Raw genomic sequence first — 23,647 nt, 5'->3', positions numbered from 1 at the left:
TTATTGAACACAAGGTTCAAAAAAGAGACCTTTTTTGAAAACCCTATTCATTCTGGCCATAGAGAAATTGAGCTTAGACCCGGAGCTCCTAATATGGACATAATGCAGACTACAGAATGACACATGGCTACAGTGGTCTATTGGGGTTTGTAAACATTTAATGTTTTGCACTATTTCCTCAACACAGAACAGCATAAAATACACTGCTGTTATATGTTTGAGCACTTTTGAACTGGTTATATTACTTTATAAGAGTGCCTCATGCACGTTCATGACATCAGTGAGCCCAATTCACTCAACCAATGAGCTGATCAGCTCACCAACCAATCAGCACTCAGTAGTAGTAACGGTAACACCGGTAACCACTGCCCAAAACTTGTTTGCTGCAGCAAAACGGAAAAATGCTGGTAAGTTTTCTGTGATTTTCGAATGGAATACAAACTTCTACTTTTCAAAATTAAAGCAAACACAAATAGTAAGAAAACCTGTGGAGTTTTGCAGTCATGTTTTGAATAACAGGAGACATTTGAGGAATCATACATGCTCTAATGACAGAAGGGGCTGCAGTGAAACGCCCTTTACTCCAACACAGGCTTTCACAAAGAATAATAAATAAAGAGCAGAATACCTGACTATTACAGCACAGGACTGTCTTGTGTTGAATGTCATATGAAACCAAACTGAATGACTTTTTTTTATAGGTCTCCATAGCTGAATTATGTAGAAATTTTGAAAAATCATTCTGAATCTGATGCTTGCAACACTTGGGACATGAGCAAATTAAAACTATGATGCAATTATATTTGGGTATAAAAGGTCTATTCAGGAAAGGCTTGGGCTGAGGATCGCCTCTTTGCCGAAAATGCATTAGTAAAAATCAAACAGAATAAAAATAAGGTCCCTCAGCAAATTACTTTAAGGATTGTAGGTATTTCGCCCTCAATGGTGCATAATAACATCAAAAGATTCTGGGAACCCTGAGAAATCAATGTATTTAAAGTACAAGGCTGAAATCCACAACTAAATGCATGTGACCTTTGACCAGCAATAAAAACCAACATGTTACATGACAAAAGTATAAAAAGTTAATTAAATGACTGCAATATACAGCGATGACCAAATGATCATCCTTCTTCTCTTTCAATGGTTCCTGGTTGCTTGGCAATGGCAACATATGCTAAAGGTACTAAATTTCTTGGCTTCATAATAATGATCAATAAAATTTATAATATTAATAATAATATTAATGATATACATTATTATTATTGTTGTTATTATTATTATTATAAACAACAACAATACTAATAATTAGTGTTATTATTATTATTTTTAAATTATTCATAATCAACAGTTAATAATTAATAACTAAAAAAAATAATAAAAAATTATTTTCTGGAAAAGTGTGTGTTTTATAAAAGCAATAAGCCACTTGAGACTGTGCCTTAATGCAGTTTTAGCATGGGGAAAGGAGTTTTAGACCACTCCCCTGATAAAATCGCAGTAACGCACAACCTGTTGTGGCTAATAGCTTTAATATAGCACTCATGGTTCTAAATAGAAGCATTCCTTTTACTAAAGGACCCTTAAAGAGCCATCTTTTTAGGAGTGTGCATGAGGTTTAAACTCTGTAAACAACTGTTTCCCAAGCCCAACAGTGTGCTTGGTTGAAAGTAGCATGACATTCTTAAATGTTCTTTTCTTATAAAACATGTACAGACATATTATCGGTGCTTTCAGTGTATTTAAGAATGTCATTTACAGTCTTTGCATGAAAAATATAGCCTAGACAATAGACGGTTTAAACTTAAAGACTACAGTAAATATGGAGCGCTATACCTTAAGATGATATGTTCACACACAGCATTTACTGTTTGGACAATGCTGAAGTTGGCTTTTTATTTGTATCTGTAGATATTAGATAACGTCTTGAAAAGTGAGGGGATGAAGCTTGGATAAAAACACAAAACTTGAACAGGCTCCACATTTAAGTCTTGGTCCATGATTGCAGTTAACTACAGTTTCCAGCAGTTTGAATACATTAGAGTCTTTGTTGGGACTCAGGAGAGTCTGATAGGTTGTTTTCAATGGCTTAGCGGCCCTCATTAACTTCACCTCATGTTCGACTGTTCATCTCTTAGTAAGAGACTCACAGTGCATGTTGGTACAGATTCAGCTGACATACTGATTACTGGTGTTCATTAGAATCCACGAGTGCATGCATTGTGGGAGACTGCAGTGTCCCCTTAACATCACTGTGGAATTTCATTTTATTATTTAGACACTAAGAGACAAATGGTCAGCGTCCTGATCAGTTCCCTAAATGCAGAGAGGGATACATTTCAGTCTGAGCCTATGATTTGGTTTAGTCATTTAAATGTGGGGTGGTAAGCTGGCCTAGTGGATTTACAGGCCTACAGCTCAGCCTCTCTATATGAAGTGGTCCTGTTTCCTACAGATATCAGCTGCTTTTAGTCAGAAATACAGTTCAACATCTACTGTTAAAAAAATTGATGTTACATTTTTTACATGAGGGGAGCAGTTTTACTCACAATTTACAAACAAATCCAAAGATATATAAATAATGCCAGTGTTTACTATCCTTGTGAGCTTTTTTCTCTTTAGTTCTCGTATTTTGAGAATAAAATTGTTAAAATACAAACACATTAAGCATGGCCACAGTCTAGATGTCAAACTGCAGTTTTAAACATTGCCATGGCAACGGCCATCCCCAAAGAGCACCCTAGTTGTGATGTCATAATGCATGAGTGTGATGTCACATCAACTTTCTAGGCCGGAATGTTAACATTTCTGCTCAGGTCGATAAGAATAACACAACAAATTAGCGCGTCTAAAGCACAATTTAGAGTCAGATTTGGTGAAGGAAAGTGAGGAAAGTGTTTAGTTCATATAGCTGAACACGATGGAGAAGAGCTCTGCACCAACAGGTTATTCTATAGATTCTGGTTTTAGTTTTTTTTTTTTTTGCTAACTCTGTCAGTTTGCTGTGTTGTCTTATGATTAAGGTTGCTGTTCAGATTTAATATTTTGGCTTGGGGATAAAAAAATGGCAAATTTTATGGCCACTAGCTCAATATATTAAACATCAGAGCACTGTGTGTTTTTTTTCTCACAAAAAAGACGTTCAGTGGTAGAACCTTTACTGCTTCTATGTAACTTTTCAAATCGTCATGTTTACAGATGCCCCTAAAACAAAAAGGAAAAGGACAGAGGAGAGCTGGAGCCAGAATGACAAACAAGGAACGAACGAGATTCCTGAAACAAGAGCTCCAGCAAGAAAGAAAAGAAAGAGGGCCGTGAATTTGCTCAATAAGAAGACCCAGAAACAGAGGAAAGACACCAAGCTAGGTCAGCCCATTACCCAGAACATAACCATTACCTACACTTTATTTCACTTCATTCAAAATAATTATGATACAAATAATCAAGTTACAGATTAGCCAGTAATTTAAGAAACTAAACCCCACCGCTATTCTTATAGCCAGTAAATGCTGATTCACAAACTCATGATAAATGGTCTAATAAGAGTGAATGTACAGTTTTAATGTTCTTTTTCCACAGACACCTTTGCCTCTCGTTACGTTATTGGGGAAAAATTAGGTGAAGGAGGCTTTGGAGCTGTCTACGAGGGAAGACGCGTTTCTGATGGCTTGCAGGTTCTGCTCACACCTCAAATTACACTTTTATTGTCCGTATTTCTGCTCTTCTTCTTGCAGTGCTAGTAATCTTAATAACTTTTGTCTTTGTGTGTAGGTGGCTGTCAAAATCATCTTAAAACAGCCAGGAGATGAAGAATTTGTTCAAAGTGTAAGTGGACCTGCAGACACGATTTTGCTTTCAAAGCTAGACTGATAGTCATACTAGTAATAACACATGATGGTCCTAAACCCCCATAAGTTTCAGTGTTCTTCACTGATAATTCCTCACCATGTAACTGTTTACTCCCCTGCAGCCTGTTGAACCCAAGGCTGTGCCTGTGGAGGTGGGTCTGTTGCAGATGATGAACCAGCCACCCATCTGTAAGAATATAATACAGCTCATCGAGTGGTTCGACGAGCCTGACCACTACATACTAGTCTTGGAGCGCCCAGATCCTTGCATGGATTTGGAGAGCTTCATTGACGAGTTTGGAGGTTCCATTGATGAAGACAGAGCTCGTGCCATAATGCTCCAGGTACTGGAGGCAGTGTGCCAGTGCTGCAAGAGATGTGTCTTCCACCGGGATATCAAAGCAGAGAATTTATTGATCAACACCGACACCTCAGATGTCAAGCTCATTGACTTCGGCTGCGGAGATTGGATCAAGAAAACTGGTTATAAGGAATTTGCAGGTAGGATGGAGTTTAGGGCGGTAAGGGACAGTCTCAGATAAAAAGGTACTAAACTGTCACTGGGGTGGTACACCTCATGTCACTGGGGCTGTATTCTCAAGCATACATCTTTAGTACCTTTACTGAAGGAACATTTACAACTGCAGTTATATTTGACTTAGTATTTTCATTTTACTTTTATCACCCTTAGGCACACTTGAGTACCGCCCTCCTGAGTTCCTTATCGAGGGGAGGTATCATGCCAAACCTGCAACAGTTTGGTCTCTAGGTGTCCTACTGTTCAGGTTGGTTTGTGGACACCTTCCCTTTAGACTGGACAAGGAAATCATTGATGGGCTTCTGTACTTCAAAGATGGCCTATCCAATGGTAAGATAAATGGGAGCATTCTGGTATAAAATAACAGAACCACCACTGGCTCTCACTTTTACCTGTGTTAAGTAATGCAGAGGAAAAGAAATTGAAGAAGAAATCTATAGCTGGAAGTAAATTTGCAGAGTAAAAACTGAAGAGGCCAGGTGTCCCTAAATGTAGACGTTTTTAATAGTGTACTTGCATGATATTCCTTCTGAAATTTAGTGGTGAAACATGCTTCTCTCATCCAATCCCATCCCTCTCACAGAATGCTGCAATCTGATTCGCTGGTGTCTGCAGTACAGCCCCACCAGGAGGCCTAATTTGGAGCAAATCAAGCTGCATGATTGGTTCAGGTGCAACATGACAACCTATCATAATCACAAAATATCCTAATACATATAATGTATCATAATATATTCTTTTCTCTATATCACCTCTATATGGAAGTGAAAATTAAGAATAAAATGTTCAAGATTTAAAGCTTCAGAAGTTCTTCTACTGGTAGCTAATGCATTTTTTTTTGTTCCAGGTTATGAAACGTTTGGAGGTGGGTAGTTAAGAAGAATTCACACTCAGGATTCAGCTCAAAAATTTAAACGAAGCTGCAAAATAACTGAAATTTGGGGGAAAGACTGTGCCTGAAACTCCTCGTTATTCCCATCTTAAATCCCATCAAATATCCTTCTGTCTTTTATCTATGATTTCACACCGACCAAGCTTCGCGCCTCTCACCAGCCTAGCATCGCCTCACCTTGGACCTCATCCTCATCACCTCCGACGATGACCTCTTCCCTGTCATTCAGCGACCTTCCTCCCTGGTTTCTCTGCACGCCACGCTGACATCTTGCACTGACCACTAGACACTTTGCACTGGGTGCTTCCTAAAGGCCATCTCCACTATAATAAAAGCCATTTTGCTCCTGATTGGCCTACAGTCATAGTTTGTTGGTTTTCATATGTGTATTTCTGCACTGAACTTCTTGTAAAGTCTGTTTATTTTATAATAATAAAATGTTTTCCTTTTTATAAGTCTGTTTAACCTTTTTTTGTCTGTGAACAGTTACAGATGTGAGAGCCTGACAGTGTACTTGGTTGTTCAAAATAAAATCACATTCCTAAATGTAACCAAAATGCCAACGGCTAAATGCACAGCAGCAAAACTCAAACTAAACCAGACAATGTGTAGCGAGAAGACCTGCCATTCAATAATGCCTTCTGGGTTTATCAAATGCTGGACAGCGCTCTAGAGCGAGCCCAAAATGAACGGGTGCCAACTGTAGTTTGTAAATGTTTAACAATGTTTTGTGTAGAAAAAGCACTACTTCCTCAACACAGAACAGCATAAAATATTTCAACACTGCTGTTTTTTTTTTCAAACGGTTTTGAACTCTTTTGAACCCTGTGCCTCAGAACAGTTATGAGGATTTGAAATGTGTGGAGTGGCAGTCCAGTATACAAATTTGAATCCAGATCACTTGCCAGGATTGGTTTCTGGAGACTGCACTGCATTGACTGGTCTGCTGTCACCTTGTCATTTGTTTTTTGAGGTGTAATTGTGTTCCTCCAAAATGGGGCCCTCCCACTGAGTTCCAACAGAGACTAAATCTTTTAGGATTGCTCTGGGATGATCCTCCTGATGACTGTAATGTAGCTGATCATTCAGGATATTTGACTGATCAACTACGTGATTTTCTTTGGCAAATCCAGCAGAGCTGCATGATGTGACACCTAGGAAAACATTTAAAGAAATGAGAGTCCTTAATCAGTGATGTAAAGCTCTATAATTTTTAATTAGAATTTTCTTTTTATTAAAAGCTCATAATAAATCATTGATCTTGAGGCTATTAAGGCAACTATTCAGTTTTTTTTAGCAACTACTATCTCTTAAGATTAAGACTACACCTAGACTAAATCGAATTTTAATGGTGAAACACCATTGACATCACAGTTTAGTATAGCACTAGGCTTAATGCCCTAACAGACCCTTAACCACTTAGGAATCTGTATGTAGTTCCACACTTAAATTCCTCACTCAAATAATTCAATAACTTGCATACCAATTTTGCAGTAGTGACTAAAAAATTCATAGTAGTTATTATGTAGTAGTGATTCGTGTATAATTGTGTACTGAATTATAAGCCTGGGGAATAAGGGGTTAAAACCACGACACCTATGATCAATCTGTGACGGCAATATGAGAACATTTCCCATGGAAATAAGAAAATACTCTAAACAACAACACAGTGCCAGAAACGCTAGATAACCCCCCAAGTCCTCACAAATAGCTGTCTTTAAAAATATTTACAGACCCAACACCCAAACAGTCTGCAAAAGAAAGCCAACTTAACAGGTGACTCATATGACAGCCAAAACATTAAAATAGAGGGAGCATTAATTAAATTTACGAGTGTTTTTACGTTAGCCGCTTTATTTACATTCTGTTGGCCGAGTTAGGGTAGCTGTTTTGTGGCTAAGCGCATTAGCTAGGTTACAGTGAGCTAGCTAGCGGGTTAACATTAGCTGTTTGGTAGCTAGCGCTAGTTATTACAGATATCTTACTTTGGTTTGCACGGTAAAGTCCTCCTCTCTTCTTTTTAACTTGGCGATCATATCCAAGCCAAAGTCAGGATACGGATTTGCAAGGTTTTTTTATCCATAAAATGGAAGGAGCAAACATAAATAATTCGGGGACGGGGTGTAAATTCAGTGCCGCTAGCGATGCTCTTTTGGCACCGCCTTCCTTTCGCATCGTGTGCAATGCAAACGGCCTGGGACACTGACATCCAGATCTGTGCTGGCTTTTGTGTTCGTAACATTTTCTAACATCGTTTTAAGCTTCGATAGCTGTTGTGACACCCCGTGATAGCACATACTGTTCCTGTGCTTCTGAGACAATTCGTTGGCATCGTTACTCTCAGAGAACATCCGAATGGCAACTGGAATTGAGCATAGAAGAAAACCATGGACAGGACTTTATAAGAGTGCCTCGTGCACGTCAGCGAGCCCGATTTACTCAGACAATGAGCTGATCAGCTCACTAACCAATCAGCACTCAGTAGCAGTAATGCTAAACAATCAGCACTCAGTAGCAGTAGCGGTAACGACCCACTGCCCTAAGCTTGTTTGCGGCAGTAAAGCGGAAAGATGCTGGTAAGTTTTCTTTAATTTCTGAATGGAATACAAACTTCTACTTTCCAAAATTAAAGGAAGCACAGATAGTCAGAAAACCTGTGGAGTTTTCTGCAGTCATGTTTTGATATAACAGTAGAAATTTAAAGTGGACAGGCCCCCTTAATCCGACTCTGGATCACGTTTGTTCACAACTAACAAGAATCAAACACGCTTTAACGACAGAAGGGGCCGCAGTGAAACGCCCTCTCCTCCAACACCGGCTTTTACAAACAGTAATGAACAAAGAGCAGAATACCTGACTATTACAGCACAACTGTTTTGTGTTGGATGTCACGTGAAATCACACTGAATGACTTTGTTTTAGGTCTCAACGGCTGAATTATGCAGATATTGTGAAAAATCGGTGAAATTCCCATTGGAGACTCCGATTATTTCCCTATCTGCTTAGATGATGTCCCGAGTAAGTTAACTGTAAATATATTTGTAATCAGCATGAGAAAAGAAATTGGTGGATACGGGCTACTATAATGGTGGTTGTTTTGGTTCAGTGACGATAATCAGAGAAACAGAACCCTGAATATCATAAGTACAGTCCATCATTGTCGTAGATACAAAAAGGTCAGAAAACCGAGTTTTGCCGCCAGGGGGTATAGCTCAGTGGTAGAGCATTTGACTGCAGATCAAGAGGTCCCCGGTTCAAATCCGGGTGCCCCCTCTTTTGATTAAAGTTTCCCATTTGATTTTTTTTAAGCAGTTCAAAATGTGGTAAAAGAATTCAGAATGAAATATTCATTCTGGTCTCATTACAATACAGTATATAACGAATACAATGTGTATGCAATCATACATGATTGCCTAGACAGTTTTACACGACATACTGCATTCTCAGACCAATATATTGGAATAAGGACCCCACTCACCTTGGACATAACCTGTTTTCCCTCCTATCTTTAGGAAAGAGATTCAGATCAATCAGAACAAACAAAAAAAAAACAAACAGCTTCTTCCCACAGGTGGTCAGATGCATAAGTTCCTCCTCCCCTCCCTCTCCTTCGTAGGACTAAGACTGAGACTAGACTGAGACTGAGATATCTGTCATCTTGCACTACATATCATCCCATTTTGCACCAGTATGTTTGTGTATACTATCTTATTGTGTTTATATTTGTCTTGGCCGCGTTTATCTTTATTTTCTTTTTGTTTATGTCTGTGCTGTCAATTCTAGAGCTGCTGAATGGTTTTTCATTGTTTTTTAACAATGACAATAAAAATCTATCTATCTATCTATCTATCTATCTATCTATCTATCTAACTTTCGAATATTACTTAACACATGAAGCAACATAAAGCAATCTACTTATATTTGAGACATAAAATTTTATTTATCGAGCTAATTTTATATGCTAAAACATATGATTATGTGGACTTTGAGCTGATCTGTAGGTTCTTATAGATTAAGGGCCCAGTCACACCCAACAGTCAGCTTGGTGTGTGAGTGGTACTGTAGGACCAGCTCCATACACAGTGCCTTGCAAAAGTATTCAACCCCCTTAAAATCATCAGATTCATCTGGATTACAAATGACTCTTTGGCATTTTGTGCTATATTTATTTTTGAAAAATTGTTCCTTAAGTCACTTTGCCAATGATGTTTTTTTATGACATAGCATGTAGTGGCAGAAGCTGATAGAAAAAAAATTAAAGATGAAGAACTCTAGTGTCAAATTGTATTTATGAGGTGTTTTGACATACTGCTATGTTTAATAATGATTTAAAAACCTTTTAAATATCCAATTCTCAAGTGGATGGCCGATATTTTTTTTTACCAGGATTCTCTACTCTTGATGTAAACTGGGCAGTCCTAATCTTGGGTAATGTGTACATAAGCTGTGTCCTTTTAAATGAAAAGTAGAAAACTAGGAAGCTGTGAATAAAAAAAAAGAAATTTTAGATATCTCCAAAATTATGAACAGACCTGTAGATGACTCTAAAATGAATGTAAAAGCTATATAACATTAAGAATGATGGTGTAATAAATTTAAGAGGGAGCAGTCATGTTTGCCTTTTTTTTTTAAGTCTTCATGCCTAAACCGTCACATTGCCAGAGAGGAACAATCACAGTAAAGTTACGTCCCGTAACAAATTGGTCACTTGAAATACTTCGGATACTCAGTTTGACAACTTTGCATCTAAGCCACATACAAATGCAAGTGTAAATGCACCCAACATACATTTAAAACAGACCCCGTTTACACCTGGTCACTTCATAGGACTAGAATCTGGATTGTATCCTGATCCACTTGGTAGTCAAATCTCTAGTAAGTCTGACTGAAATCTGATTGCTGTGTGGGACGGAATATGCAAATCCGCTCAATATGTGACAACAGTTGCCAATTGGTCATGCGTTTAACGTCTTCTTATGCAGGTTGTGTAGCACAGTAGTGTCTGTTCACATTGCTGTTAAGCATTTTGTTTTATCTGGTCCCCAATCATGTGCATCCAGTGTGATTATCTTCTTTGCAGACATGGATCATGTGCCCAGTGATGTGCTGTATGAGGAGGAGTTTCAGTTGTACTGAGGGGAGTTTTGGTGATCAAATTTATCTTGATGAAATTGATGTGTTTACACTGCCATCAGATGTAATTTGAATATTTCTCAGACCACCTCCTGAAGTGGTTTGGGTGATTGGATTTGTATCTGTTTTAAATGCATCTTGGTTGTGTTTTACACTCACATTTTTGTGGCTTGGCCTTATCCAGATATAGTTCTGACACCCAAAACACTGTGAATCATCAGTAATTCTTGCTCTAAAAATCTTATGGTCCTTGATGCCATGTATCCGAAGATTTCCAGAGCCTTTGGCCAAAACATCCTAAATCCACCACCATACTTCACTGTAGCTAGTAGACTGCCTAGTGTGACACGAGAGAATTCAGTAATCATGAGAGGGTGTATAGTTTAGTGAAAGAGCATTTGATTGCAGACCAGAGTGTCTGTGGCTGAAATCTTGTTGCCTCCATCCACTTGGAAAAAAGTTGCTGAGGGAAATGGGCCACGAAGAAGTAATAGAACCAAGTTGCTCTGCGGTGGATATGTTGGCAGTTGGGGGTATAGCTCAGTGGTAGAGCATTTGACTGCAGATCAAGAGGTCCCCGGTTCAAATCCGGGTGCCCCCTTTATTAAGAAACTTAGGAAAGTGGAGAGAAACAAATTTATTGGTAGTAACACATTGTTGAATGATAGTTCTATAGCAGTATTGATGTTTCTAATGGTGTTGCATGCAGAGGTAGAATCTCACAAAAAAGCTTTAGCAATGAAGAACTCCAGTGTTAAATTGTATCAATCAGGAGTAATGACGCCCTGCTATGTTATATAGCTAGTAGTGATTTAAATGCTCAATTTGAGTAAGTTATTAGTAATTCTAATGTCTGTTTTTGACTGTTTCTGTTGTAACACATTTTCCCCTGAGCTTACTACATACTGCAAAAAGAGTGACACCCTGCTAAACAAACAAAAACGTCCTTGTATGGCTCAGAGCTGTGGAGAAAATGGCCTCATTTAACCAATAAGGTTAACACATTGCCTTAAAATGATTGGCCACATATTCTTCTATAGAAAACTTCAGTTACCAGGTTTATTAAACATAACCTGCTAATATATTTGAGCTACTAATTTAAAATCTATCTTATGTTGAAAAATTAAAGGTTAAGTGGGCATAAAGGACAAAGACCAGTTCTGGTGAGTATCCCAAAAGTGGTTTTATAACTGCATGCTATTGTATTTTCATGTTCCCAGTCTGGTAGGTTTATTACTGTTGTATATATTTTGATTATTCTGGTTGTTATGATTTTTCAGCTCTGTGGCTAAAGACATGTCATTTTGTTAGACTTCCATCATCATGTTCTTGGAAATTTAATGAATTGTACATGTCCTCAGTCCTGGTCTTGGTTATTTATAATCACATATCTTGCCATTAGTCCATATAAAGTGACTCACAGGTGAGTGTTGCTTTGATCTGCTAAAAGGATTAAGGTTGTAAAAGCCTATTTGACAGTTATTATATTGGCCTTTGCTATACCCAAACTGTTATGTAGAGCATGTGACTGCAGATCAAGAGGTCTCCATTTCAGTAGTCAGGCTACCATAACTAAATCTTTTTTTTGTGGATGTGAAGACTGGGCTGTGTACAGGCAGTCATTTTTACTCTTTTGTTTTCAGTCTTGTCTGGGAATTACACACTCTTATCAAGACTTCTTCACTCAGAGTAGTCTGTGAATCAGCAGCAAAAATGCTCTAAAATGTTGTGGTCCTTAATTGCCATGTGTGCCTTGAATGCCATGAATCTTAAGATTCCCAGAGCCCTTGGATAAAAAACACCAGATCTACCACCATACTTTACTTTAGCTAGTAGACTGCCTAGTGTGACATGAGAGAATTCAGTGATCATGAGAGGATACAGAGCTCAGTGGTAGACTGCAGATCATTAAGTCTGTGGCCCCTTCCTCTTGACCTTCCAGTAAAAAACAAGACTGTATTTCAAATAAGGGGGTATAACTCAGTGGTAGAGTATTTGACTGTAGATCAAGAGGTCCCCAACTCTAATCCAGGTGCCCCCCCTGTCCTTAACAGGGTGGTGACACTCTGTCCTGTAAGCTTAAGGTTAATTTTGGTTGGTCTTTTGACATAGCATGGATTAGCAAAAATTTGCAAAACTATGCATTGTTTTGTTTTGTTTTTTCATTCTTATTTACGTCATAACAGAATTGTGAAAAAAATAAACAATTTGTTATGTTCAGATAGGTCTCAAGAAATGTCAGAAAGCTAAACATAAATTATACGTTTTAGTAATCATCAATTATTTAGCCTGTAAGCGAGGACTTTTATGTGACTTTCGCAAATGTCAGTTTAACAGGACACTTCTGCAACATTTACTTTTAGTAAAAAATGTTCCTCCTCTCCTCATTACAATAATATATATAACGAATATATTATGAATGGTTGTTCAGACAGTATCACAAAACATACTGCATGAACAGAACATTCATTAAGTAAATAAAAAAACAAGTATGTTAAAATTACAGTTAGTTGCCTACTTACGTAAATCCATGATGTTAAAACAATAAATAATACAAATAAGGTTGCGGGGCATACCCCACTGCTGTGGATTAGAAGAATATATCGGAGTATCATTTAAGGCATGAAACAACTATTAAGAAGCAATTTATTAAGACACAAAGCAGTCTACTTACATTTGATCATGATCATGTGGACTTTGAGCTGATCCTCAGGTTCTTACAGATTAAGGGCCCAGTCACACTCAACAGTCAGGTTGGTTTGAGGGGTACTCTTGGACCAGCTCAAAATCCATATACAGTGCTTTGCAAAAGTATTCAACCCTCTTAAAATCATCAGATTCATCTGGATTGCAAATGACTCTTGGATATTTTGTGCTATCATATCTTATTTTGAAAGACTGACCCTCAAAATTAATAAATGTAGATTCACTTTGATAGTTTTCTAATGGCATAACATGTAGTGGCAGAAGCTCACAGAACAAATTAAGATGAAACTCTAGTGTCAAATTGTATTTATGAGGTGTTTTGACATACTACCATGTTAAATAATAATTTAAAAACCTAAAAAAAATCCTTTTCAATTTCCAAGTGGATGGCCGATATAAATTTGCCGATATTCTCTTGATGTAAACTGGGCAGTCCTAATCTTGGGTAATGAGTACATAAGCCATGTCTTTTTAAATGGATAGTAGAAAACTAGGAAGCTGTGAATAAAAAAAAAGAAAAAGAAATTTTAGATATTTCCAAAATTATGAACAGACCTGTAGATGACTCTAAAATTACTTTAAAAGCTGTATAACATTAAAAATGACAGTGTAATAAATTTAATAGGAAACAGTCACACTTGCCTTTTTATAACATCACAAGGTGCTGCTTCATGTCTGAAGCGTGAAAGTGTCACATCGTTGAGGGAAACAGCAAAGCTTATCAGATTCACATGTGAATTAGTGTTATGGTAACAAATTGGTTGGATGGTCACCCGAACAGGGACTTGAACTTTTGACCCTCAGATTAAAAGTCTGATGCTCTACGGGAATGTTTGTGTATGGCCACTTGAGGGTTTCAGGGTGCACAAGAGGACCATTTTGAATTCTCAGGTTGACAATTTTTCATCTCTAAGCCCCCATTCACACCTAGTCACTGTTTGCGTCTTGAGTATCAGGATTATATCTAAATAAGCCACATAAAAATGCAAGTGTAAATGCACCCAACACACATTTAAAACAAACCTGGTTTACACCTGGTCACTGCATGTGACTAGTATCTGGATTGTATCCTGATAAGAATTTAGCCACATGCATCTACACTTGGTAGTCAAATCTCTGGTAAGTGTGCAAATCCGCTCATTTTGTAGCAACCATTACTAATTGGTCATGCGTTTAGCGTCTTCTTATGCAGATTGTGTAGCACAGTAGTGTCTGTTCACATTGCTGCTAAGCATTTTGTTTCATCTGGTCCCCAATCATGTGCGTCCAGCATGATTATCTTCCTTGCAGACATGGATCATGTGCCCAGTGACGTGCTACATGAGGAGGAGTTTCAGTTGTACTGGGTGGAGTTTTGGTGATCAAATGTGCCTGTGAGTGAAATTGATGTGTTTACGTTGCCATAATATGTAATTTGCATATGTCTCAGACAACCTCTTGAAGTGGTTTGAGTGATTGGATTTGTATCTGTTTTAAATGCGTCTTTGGTGTGTTTTAGCCTATGTTCACACAGCAGGTAAATGTGGCCCAAATCTGATTTTCTCACCAAATTCGATTTTTTTGTTTGGCTGTTCACATTATCTTTTAAATGTGACCCTGTATACGACATTAGTCTGAACAGATCAGCTCCGAAACTGACCGGCATGCGCAAAAGAACAAGGCTTCACGTGGCTCATCCAGAGGTAAACAATGACTTCCAACGAACGGCAGTCGCTCCCGGAGGTTTCAGTTTCATCTTCACCAGCATCACAGGAGCCATCACAGGAGGCTTCACTGACTGACAGCTGGGCTCATCACCCAGAATGTGTTCGAGCTCACAAAAGCTGACACAAAAGCTTCCAGGACAATGCTGGAAGTTAGAAAATAGTTGGAAAAGGAAGTGGCCAACAAGAAAGTTCCTCTGAGATGGGTACATTGACAGGTGGGGGTATACCTCAGTGGTAGTGTGTTTGACTGCACATCAAGAGGTTTGTGGTTCAAATCTGCTTGGCCCCTTTATTAGGAAAAGTAGAGAGCGACAACTCTTTGCCAACAGGGTACATGGTGTTTGGTACTATATTTGGCCCTGACACATTGTAGTATTCATCTAAGATTGGTCCATTTGGGTAAAAGGTGTTCTTAGGTGTTCTGATTCTGATACCACCATAAAACCATGTAATTTAAAACCAACGTTTAGATTAAATGTGTTACATAAAATTCCAAAATAAAATTGGAATGAAAGCCCCCAAGAAGTGTTCAGAAACAAGATCTGATATCTATATTCAAGAGTGAGACTCCGGTCAGTAGTACAACAAAACTTAAAATACATTCTCGCACAGTGGAAAAAATAATTTAGTCATTTATGATTTACAGATGAGAAACCAAGATGAAGGAAAATCTGATAAAGTACTTTCAGCCTTGTGATGGACTGGCGACCTGTCCAGGGTGTGTCCTGTACTCAAGTTCCTCTGTGGTGGACAAGCGTGCAGGTCATCTTGGACAGGTCACCTTGTGGTGGACTGGTGACCTGTTCAGGGTGTGTCCTGTACTCAGGTTGTACATGGTGCACATGTTTGTAGGTGGGGGTATAGCTCAGTGGTAGAGCATTTGACTGCAGATCAAGAGGTCCCCGGTTCAAATCCGGGTGCCCCCTTTATTAAGAAACTTAGGAAAGTGGAGAGAAACAAATTTATTGGTAGTAACACGTTGAATGATAGTTGTATAGCAGTTGTGATGTTTCTACTGATGTAGTGTGCAGAGGCAGAATCTCACAAAACAACTCCAGTGTCAAAAGGGATTGATCAGGAGTAATGACATCCTGCTATGTTATATAGCTAGTAGTGATTTAAATGCTTTGTTTCAGACAGTTATTCGTAATTTTAATGTCTGTTTTTGACTGTTTCTGTTGTAACACATTTCCCCCTCAGCTTATGTCACACCGCACAAAGAGTGACACCCTGCTAAACAAATAAAAATGTCCTTGTATAGCTCAGAGCCCTAGAAAAAATAGCCTTGTTCAATCAAGTGGCAGTTGCTAGGCAAAATTAACACATTGCTTTAAAATGATTGGCCACATTTTTTTCTATAGAAAACTTCAGTTACCAGGTTTATTAAACATAACCTGTTAATACATTTGAGCTACTAATTTTAAATCTATCTTATGTTGAAAAATTAAAGGTTAAGTGGGCATAAAGGACAATTTTGGTGAGTATCCCAAAAGTGGTCTTATAATTGCATGCTATAGTATTTCATGTTCCCAGTCTGGTAGGTTTATTACTATTGTATTTTTTTTATTGTTCTGGTTGTTATGATTTTTCAGCTCTGTGGCTAAAGACATGTCATTTTGTTAGAATTCCATCATCTTTTTCTTGGAAATTTTATATATTTAGTGTTATTTTTTGAATGCTGTGCTGATTGTGTTTATGACACGAGGAACATTTGTTTCATTAGCTAGGCTGTGGATGACCACAGACAAAAAAGCTGCAGGAGTGCTGTGAAAAATCTCAGAGCTGCCCAGTTTATTTTCTCTCAGAGAAAAAAGTACTAAAATTTCACTGGGTTGGTATCCTCAAAGGTACGTCAACAGGTAAGAAACAAAACTTTATTGTATTCTATTACAGTTACACTGTAGCATACTGTTCTACTCTATGATAAACACCAACCCAACACCAGCCCCCTCATCACAACACAGAATAGCCAACAACAACAATTTATCTGCAATAAATAACTGTCCTACCACGAGCACAGCTTTCACTGTGAGCTTCTTCGTATGGCCACTTTGTATGGCCACATCTCCCAACCTCCTAGGACAGCGTGGACCCTCAGATTAAAGTAGTGACTTCTTCTATGGGTTATTCTACCAAAGTAGTTCAAACTGCAGACCTTCAGTAAAAAAAAAAAAACAATTAAAAATTCAAATATAGGGTACTTCCTGTTGGGAGGTGTCTGTCCCAAACCTTAACACTTAAATTTCAACTGTGAAAATAATACTAATGTTACTTTTATATTTTGTTTCAATTTTTTTTGTAAAATCATTTTGATTTAAAGTGAAAGATTTAGACTTATAAGAGTTTAAAAGAGTTTAATTTTAAATGAAAAACTATTCAAAAATGCTGTCCAGTGTTTTCATGTTACTACTGAAACACTGAGTTTTAACCCATCACCCATTGTTTTGAGGTAAATGTGTCCCAATGTCTGAAAATCAGTGTGTAACATTAAGAATTGTCACTAACGAAACACATATTTCTGGCATTAAGTAAACATTTTTGTGTTTTAATTAAAAATATTATGATTTTATTTGTGTACAACTGTTAAAATCTGTGTGTCATGTGCTGGCTAGCATTTTTTAAGTCTTGCTCAAAATGAGCTGAAATTGTCACTACCAAAACAGTCACTGCTAAAACATGTGTTGTCAGTAGTGCTTTTATTGTGTTGGTATTGACAAAATTGAATGTTCAATCATTTATTTTAATGAAATAAACATAATTAGGGTAAAGAATCATTTACAAAAAAAACTATTTTTGTCCTGATCAATTAAAAGTGTGGAATATGTTTTCAACTTGCCTTTGAACCAATTCGGTAGAATGATCAGTGTCTGCATTTTATGTGTGACAGATGGTGAATTTTTCCTGGAGTAGCCTGGCTAAAGTGAGGGGGTATAGCTCAGTGGAGAGGTCCCTGGACCAAATCCAGGTCCCCCTTTTTTAGAAACCTGCTCAAGCTTGTGATAGTGTTTTGATGTAATATGTAACAAATATGTAGAACAGGTTGTTTATGAGGCTTTTTATTGACGAGGCAGAAACTAACAGAACTAATACTAAAGTTTGCACAGTTATTAGTGCATTTAATGACTGTCTCTGCTGTAACAAATGTTCCTCTGAGCTTTCACCACAAAGCACAGAGAGTGACACAGAGCTGAATACATAAAAATACACTCTTCTGTGTTTCCAGTTAGCCTTACATGTTCACCTTGCGTGTCCACACAGCCCTGAAAACATCAGATCTGAGTCACATTAGGGCAAAAAATCAGATTTGTGCCACTTCAATCTGGTAATGTGACCATAGCCAAAGTGTTCAACTGCTGCCAAGGGAACTGATACGCAACACTGTAAAATGCAACATTCAATACATCAAACACAAATTACTAAGGCTACGTTCACATTACAAGCTTCATTGCTCAAATCCGATTTTTTGCTCAAAACCGATCTCTCTGACATGATGGTTCACACTCGTTTAGGTGAGTGATTCAAATCTGTCATTAATGTGAATGAACTGGCGTCCTGAAATGACCCGCATGCACACATCCTACTCAACGTCACGTCAATGAATCACGTGCGTCATGTGCAACATCAGCAAACAAACTAACGAGTTGAACGAGCCTTCGCTGTGAAGATAATTAACTCTGAACAGTTCTCAGCTACATTATTAGAGCGAGACGAAGGCGAAAAGGGTCAGATGTGTTGCTTTTCCACCATTTATGCACTGCTGCCAAGGTAACGCTGAATGATGGTGCATGCGCAGTGGACAAAAAGCACATGAATTCAGATCTGCACGTTCACATTGGCTACATTCACTTTACCAGGCTGAAGTGGCACAAATCCAATTTTTTGCCCTAATGTGACTCAACTAATGTGAGATCTGATGTTTTCAGGGCTGTGTGGACACGCAAATCTGATGTTTTCAAATCCGGCCTGAGGCAGAGAGATCGGATTTGAGCAATGAGGCTTGTAATGTGTACGTAGCCATTAAGGTTGCATGGCCACGAATTGGATACGTATCAGATCTAGAACCACATATTGGGACGTTGCTTAAAATACATGTAAGTTTACTTGTCTGTAGTAAAGAGATGCAGGGTTCTATGCTAGTTCTGCATTCCAGTGTAAGGCAGGTCTCAACAGACCTAACATTTTTGTTCGCTTGATTTCTTTTTTAGATTCATCTAATCTACTTATTTCTCATAAAATTTTTTCACCCATTCAAGCAGTAAACTCCAGCTCGATGTTCATTTGAGCATTGAATCTTTTCAGCTGACTGTTTGGCAGTTGTGAGTTTCAGAGGTAGAAAATACTTGAGTTCTGTACCTAAGCATTATTTAGGAAGATTTGTACTTTACTCACGTACCGTTAAAATTGAATACTTGTTCATTTACTCAATTACATTATTTAAATAAAAACATACCTTTTACTCATTATATTCACATTTAGGCCATCAAAACACAAAGTACAAAATATTTATTAAATATTAAATAATTTTTTAATTTATTGAAACACTTAAACTGTTTTAGATCCTTAAAAAATAGAACTTTGCAAACTCGTGTGAGAATCACTTCCACCTCCTAATCAGCAAACCACACATCACCCGCCACCAAAGAAAAATGTTCATTTGTTTGTTTAAACATTTACGTTAATCACTTATAAAAATGATGGCTTTTCAAGATTGTTTAGTAAAGGAAATGGTTCTATATATCATGAAAGGGTTCTTTGGATTGATGAAGAATGTGCTTTAGATGATTCTCTATAGAACCTTTTTGAAAAAGACATCACAACAATAGCAAAACTCATTTTGGTGCTATATGGAACCTTTTTTTTAAAAAGATTCTATATAAAAACCATCTATAGCTACAAGTTCTTTAGTGTGCATTGTTCTATACAGAACCATTTTCTTTACTAAGGAACCCTTGAAGAACCATCATTTTTAAGTGTACATTTTAAGCTTAAATGTAGATACTTTTTACTGTCTTCACATTCCTTTGTCATTTAAGACTTTGAGTCATTAAATAGCCATCTGTTATCATAGAATGACACAAATGTACACCAACATTAAGAGTTTGGAACTGATGTTTTGTGCCATATAAAACCAATTTGGTTCAATACATTTATAAAATATATATTATAAAACCAGTTTATAACAATCCAGCCAAACTCTGTTTATGTGGGTACATAAGAGATTGCCAGCTCACCAATCACTCCAGAAACGGTCAGCAACTCTTAGAGAGGGGGTATAGCTCAGTGGTAGAGCATTTGACTGCAGATCAAGAGGTCCCCGGTTCAAATCCGGGTGCCCCCTTTATTAAGAAACTTAGGAAAGTAGAGAGCGAGAGAACTCTTAGCCAACAAAATACATGGTGTTTATTTGACACTGACACATTGTACTATCAGTCTAAGACGGCTCAGTTTGGGTACAAGGTATTCTTATGATGTAGTATGACAGTGTAAGCTTGCAGAGTATCAAAAACAATGCACTGCTTCAGGTTAATCACTTTATGAAGCAAATGGTTATGAGAAAGACTACAGCTGTGTAATCCTGATTTAGATCTGAACAATTTATTCACAATTTCTTCTGATGTCTATTTTTATGTCTGTATATATCTCCTTTTCTAGACAACACTGTCTGGTGACACATTTGTTTTCAGAGCTGATTCTGATGCTACCGTAAAACCACATAATTTAGATCCAACGTTTAGATTGAAAGTCCTCTGTGGTGGACAAGCGTGTAGGTCACCTTGGACAGGTCACCTTGTGGTGGACTGGTGACCTGTTCAGGGTGTGTCCTGTACTCAAGCTGTAAAGTTCTACTGTGGTGCATGTGTTTGTAGGTGGGGGTATAGCTCAGTGGTAGAGCATTTGACTGCAGATCAAGAGGTCCCCGGTTCAAATCCGGGTGCCCCCTTCCACTTGACCCGCAGGTAGCTGGGTGAGAGCTTATTTATTAGTTGTAGTGAGGTGAAAGACTGCTCAGTTTGCATATAAGGTCTTATAATTACATGGCATGCAGTGGCAGAAGCCCTCAAAACAACATTAAGGATGGAAAAACTCCAGTACTAAATTTGATCTATCAGGTGTAAGAACATCCTGCTGGAATAAACACTGATTTAAAAATCACAAAGTGTCTACATACATACATTCACACAATTAAAAGTAAATGTGGTCTGCATTTGACTGCTTTTTCTGTGACAAATTTTCACAAAAGAGCTCTACGTCATGCTGTGTGGAGAGAGACACCCAGCTGTGTAAACAAAAAATGCACTCACCTTTGAAGCATTTGCATGCTGAAATGTATGGTGACATGGCAAAATGGTTGAATGCACGGTGACAAGAATGTATTGTAGAAGGTTCTTTAAATAACTTTTTTTGAAAGTGGATATAGCATCAAAAAGTGTTCTGCTATTAAGTCAAGCTTGTAACAGTAGAAAATTCTTTTGGTGTGCAAACAAAGAGGGAATATGTAGTAACTTTTGTTTCTTTTATTCAAATAATTCAAACTATGAACATCCTGTTTTGCATTACTGATACATGATCTATCTGTTACATCCATGCTGACTCTTGAATTAGTGGATGACACTTTTTTTTGCCCAAAAGATTCCCATAGACTTTGGAAAGAATATAATACCATCATACCACACAGTAGCTAGTGGGTTGCCAAGTCTGACACTAAAAGCAGCAGTAGTTATGAGGGATATAGCTCAGTAAATAAGCAATAAGTAGGTATGTAAAATTGCATAAATAATATGTAGTCAACGATGCAATGGTGTATTGTCACATCCAGTGAATCATCTAAAACCAAGCAGAAACACACAAACCGAGTGTCTATGCACTGTAAATGATGAAGTTCAATAACGTATATTAGTAGTTGTGCAATATGTACATATATAGATGCATAAACAAAGTAGCAGGGCATAATAATAAGAGTATAGAGATGTGGTAATGTTCAGCGGGTGCTCAGCGAGCCTGTCCTGCTAGTGTCTCAGTATACAATAATGTCCCAGCACAGTGACAAGGTGTTGTACAGTGTGATCGCTGTTGGTACAAACAGTCTCCTGTATCGTTCCTTATTACAGCAGGGCTGAATTAGTCTGTTGCTGAAAGTGCCCCGCTGTCTTACCAGTAGGTCGGGGTGTGTGTGTGTGTGTGTGTGTTGTCCAGGAAAACAATGTATTTGTTAACTGACTTCCTTTCCACCACCACCTCAAAACAAATGCTATGGCATGTTGTAAAGGTTTTCAGAGGTCTCCAAGGCATAGTTACAATCCTGGTTTATGAAGGACCAACTGGGTGAACCAATGTGCTACAGTGCCACCCTAAAGCAGACCAGTGCTGCATCTCTAGTTAGTTAAGAATACCAAATGCAGATTGTTGGTGAAGCTGGCTAAACAATGACCTTTCCTTAAATTAGTATTTAAGCATGTATATTTCTTTTCAGGGACCCTCCAGGACCCCCTGTGCACCTTGAACGTGGGGCATTTTGAGCTGGCAAAGTGGAAAAATCATGTAATCATTTAAAATTTACAGATGGGAAACCAAGAAGAAGGATAATCTAAAAACCCGAGTCTGCCCCATGATGGCCTGGCGACTAGTCCAGGGTGTTTCAATCAAGTTCCAGTGTAGTGGTCCACCCTCCAGATGGGGGTATAGCCCAGTGGTAGAGCATTTGACTGCAGATCAAGAGGTCCCCGGTTCAAATCCGGGTGCCCCCTTCCACCGGACCACTTGTCAGGTGGCCAAAGGTTTATTCGTGGGCTGTAGTGAGCTGGAATAATCCAGCTCAGTTTGCATGTAAGGTCTTCTAATGACGTGGCATGCAGTGGCAGAAACCAACAGAACAACACTGAAGATATACACTGATCAGGCATAACATTATGACTACGCTCATTGTCCATTTGATCAGCTCCACTTACCATATAGGAGCACTGTGTAGTTCTACAATTACAGACTGTAGTCCATCTGTTTCTCTGCATACTTTGTTAGTCCCCTTTTACCCTGTTCTTCAGTGGTCAGGACCCCCATGAACCCTCACAGAGCAGGTACTATTTAGGTGGTGGATCATTCTCAGCACTGTAGTAACACTGACGTGGTGGTGGTGTGTTAGTGTGTTTTTAAACACCTCAGTGTCACTGCTGGACTGAGAATAGTCCACCAACCAAAAATATCCAGCCAACAGTGTTCTGTGGGCAGCGTCCTGTGACCACTGATGAAGGACTAGAGGATGACCAACACAAACTGTGCAGCAGCAGATGAGCTATCGTCTCTGACTTTACATCTACAAGGTGGACTGACAAGTTAGGAGTGTCTAATAGAGTGGACAATGAGTAGGCACAATGTTTAAAAACTCCAGCAGCACTGCTGTGTCTGATCCATTCGTACCAGCACAACACACACTAACATAGCACCACTGCATCAGTGTTACTGCAGTGCTGAGAATGATCCACCACCTAAATAGTACCTGCTCTGTGAGGGTCCATGGCAGTCCTGACCACTGAAGAAGAGGGTAAAAGGGGGTTAACAGAGTATGCAGAGAAACAGATGGACTACAGTCTGTAATTGTAGAACTACAAAGTGCACCTTTATAGTAAGTGGAGCTGATCAAATGGACAATGAGCGTAGAAACAAGGAGGTGATCATAATATTATGTCTGATCAGTGTATAACTCTAGTATCAAATTTGATCTATCAGGTATAATAACATCCTGCTAGGTTAGACACTGATTTAAAAATCACTTAAGGGTTCACACAGTTAACAGTAAATTTGATGTCTGCATTTGACTGTTTCTGCTGAG

At 38.3% G+C, this 23,647-nt stretch overlaps 1 protein-coding gene and 6 non-coding genes across 7 annotated transcripts; all 7 read left to right on the top strand.

Moving 5' to 3' along the window:
- The first annotated feature begins 3,188 nt into the window (after nt 1-3,188).
- Nucleotides 3,189-22,630, top strand: LOC118821744 (serine/threonine-protein kinase pim-3-like). Its single transcript, XM_036590473.1, has 8 exons — nt 3,189-3,366; nt 3,580-3,674; nt 3,772-3,825; nt 3,971-4,349; nt 4,540-4,716; nt 4,970-5,057; nt 20,691-20,780; nt 22,384-22,630. The coding sequence occupies exons 1-8, from the start codon at nt 3,189-3,191 to the stop codon at nt 22,628-22,630; spliced, it is 1,308 nt and encodes a 435-aa protein (XP_036446366.1).
- Nucleotides 8,480-8,551, top strand: trnac-gca. Its single transcript has one exon. It is a non-coding gene; the product is annotated as a tRNA-Cys (tRNA).
- Nucleotides 10,941-11,012, top strand: trnac-gca. The gene has a single exon. It is a non-coding gene; the product is annotated as a tRNA-Cys (tRNA).
- On the top strand, nt 15,678-15,749 carry trnac-gca. Its single transcript has one exon. It is a non-coding gene; the product is annotated as a tRNA-Cys (tRNA).
- trnac-gca lies at nt 20,090-20,161 on the top strand. Its single transcript has one exon. It is a non-coding gene; the product is annotated as a tRNA-Cys (tRNA).
- Nucleotides 20,693-20,764, top strand: trnac-gca. Its single transcript has one exon. It is a non-coding gene; the product is annotated as a tRNA-Cys (tRNA).
- Nucleotides 22,497-22,568, top strand: trnac-gca. The gene has a single exon. It is a non-coding gene; the product is annotated as a tRNA-Cys (tRNA).
- Nucleotides 22,631-23,647: the final 1,017 nt, after the last annotated feature.

Source organism: Colossoma macropomum, unplaced genomic scaffold (assembly GCF_904425465.1).
Source record: "Colossoma macropomum unplaced genomic scaffold, Colossoma_macropomum, whole genome shotgun sequence".
Lineage (NCBI taxonomy): Eukaryota > Metazoa > Chordata > Actinopteri > Characiformes > Serrasalmidae > Colossoma > Colossoma macropomum.
Note: the sequence above shows the minus strand (reverse complement) of the source record. Positions and strands in the feature narration are given on the sequence as shown.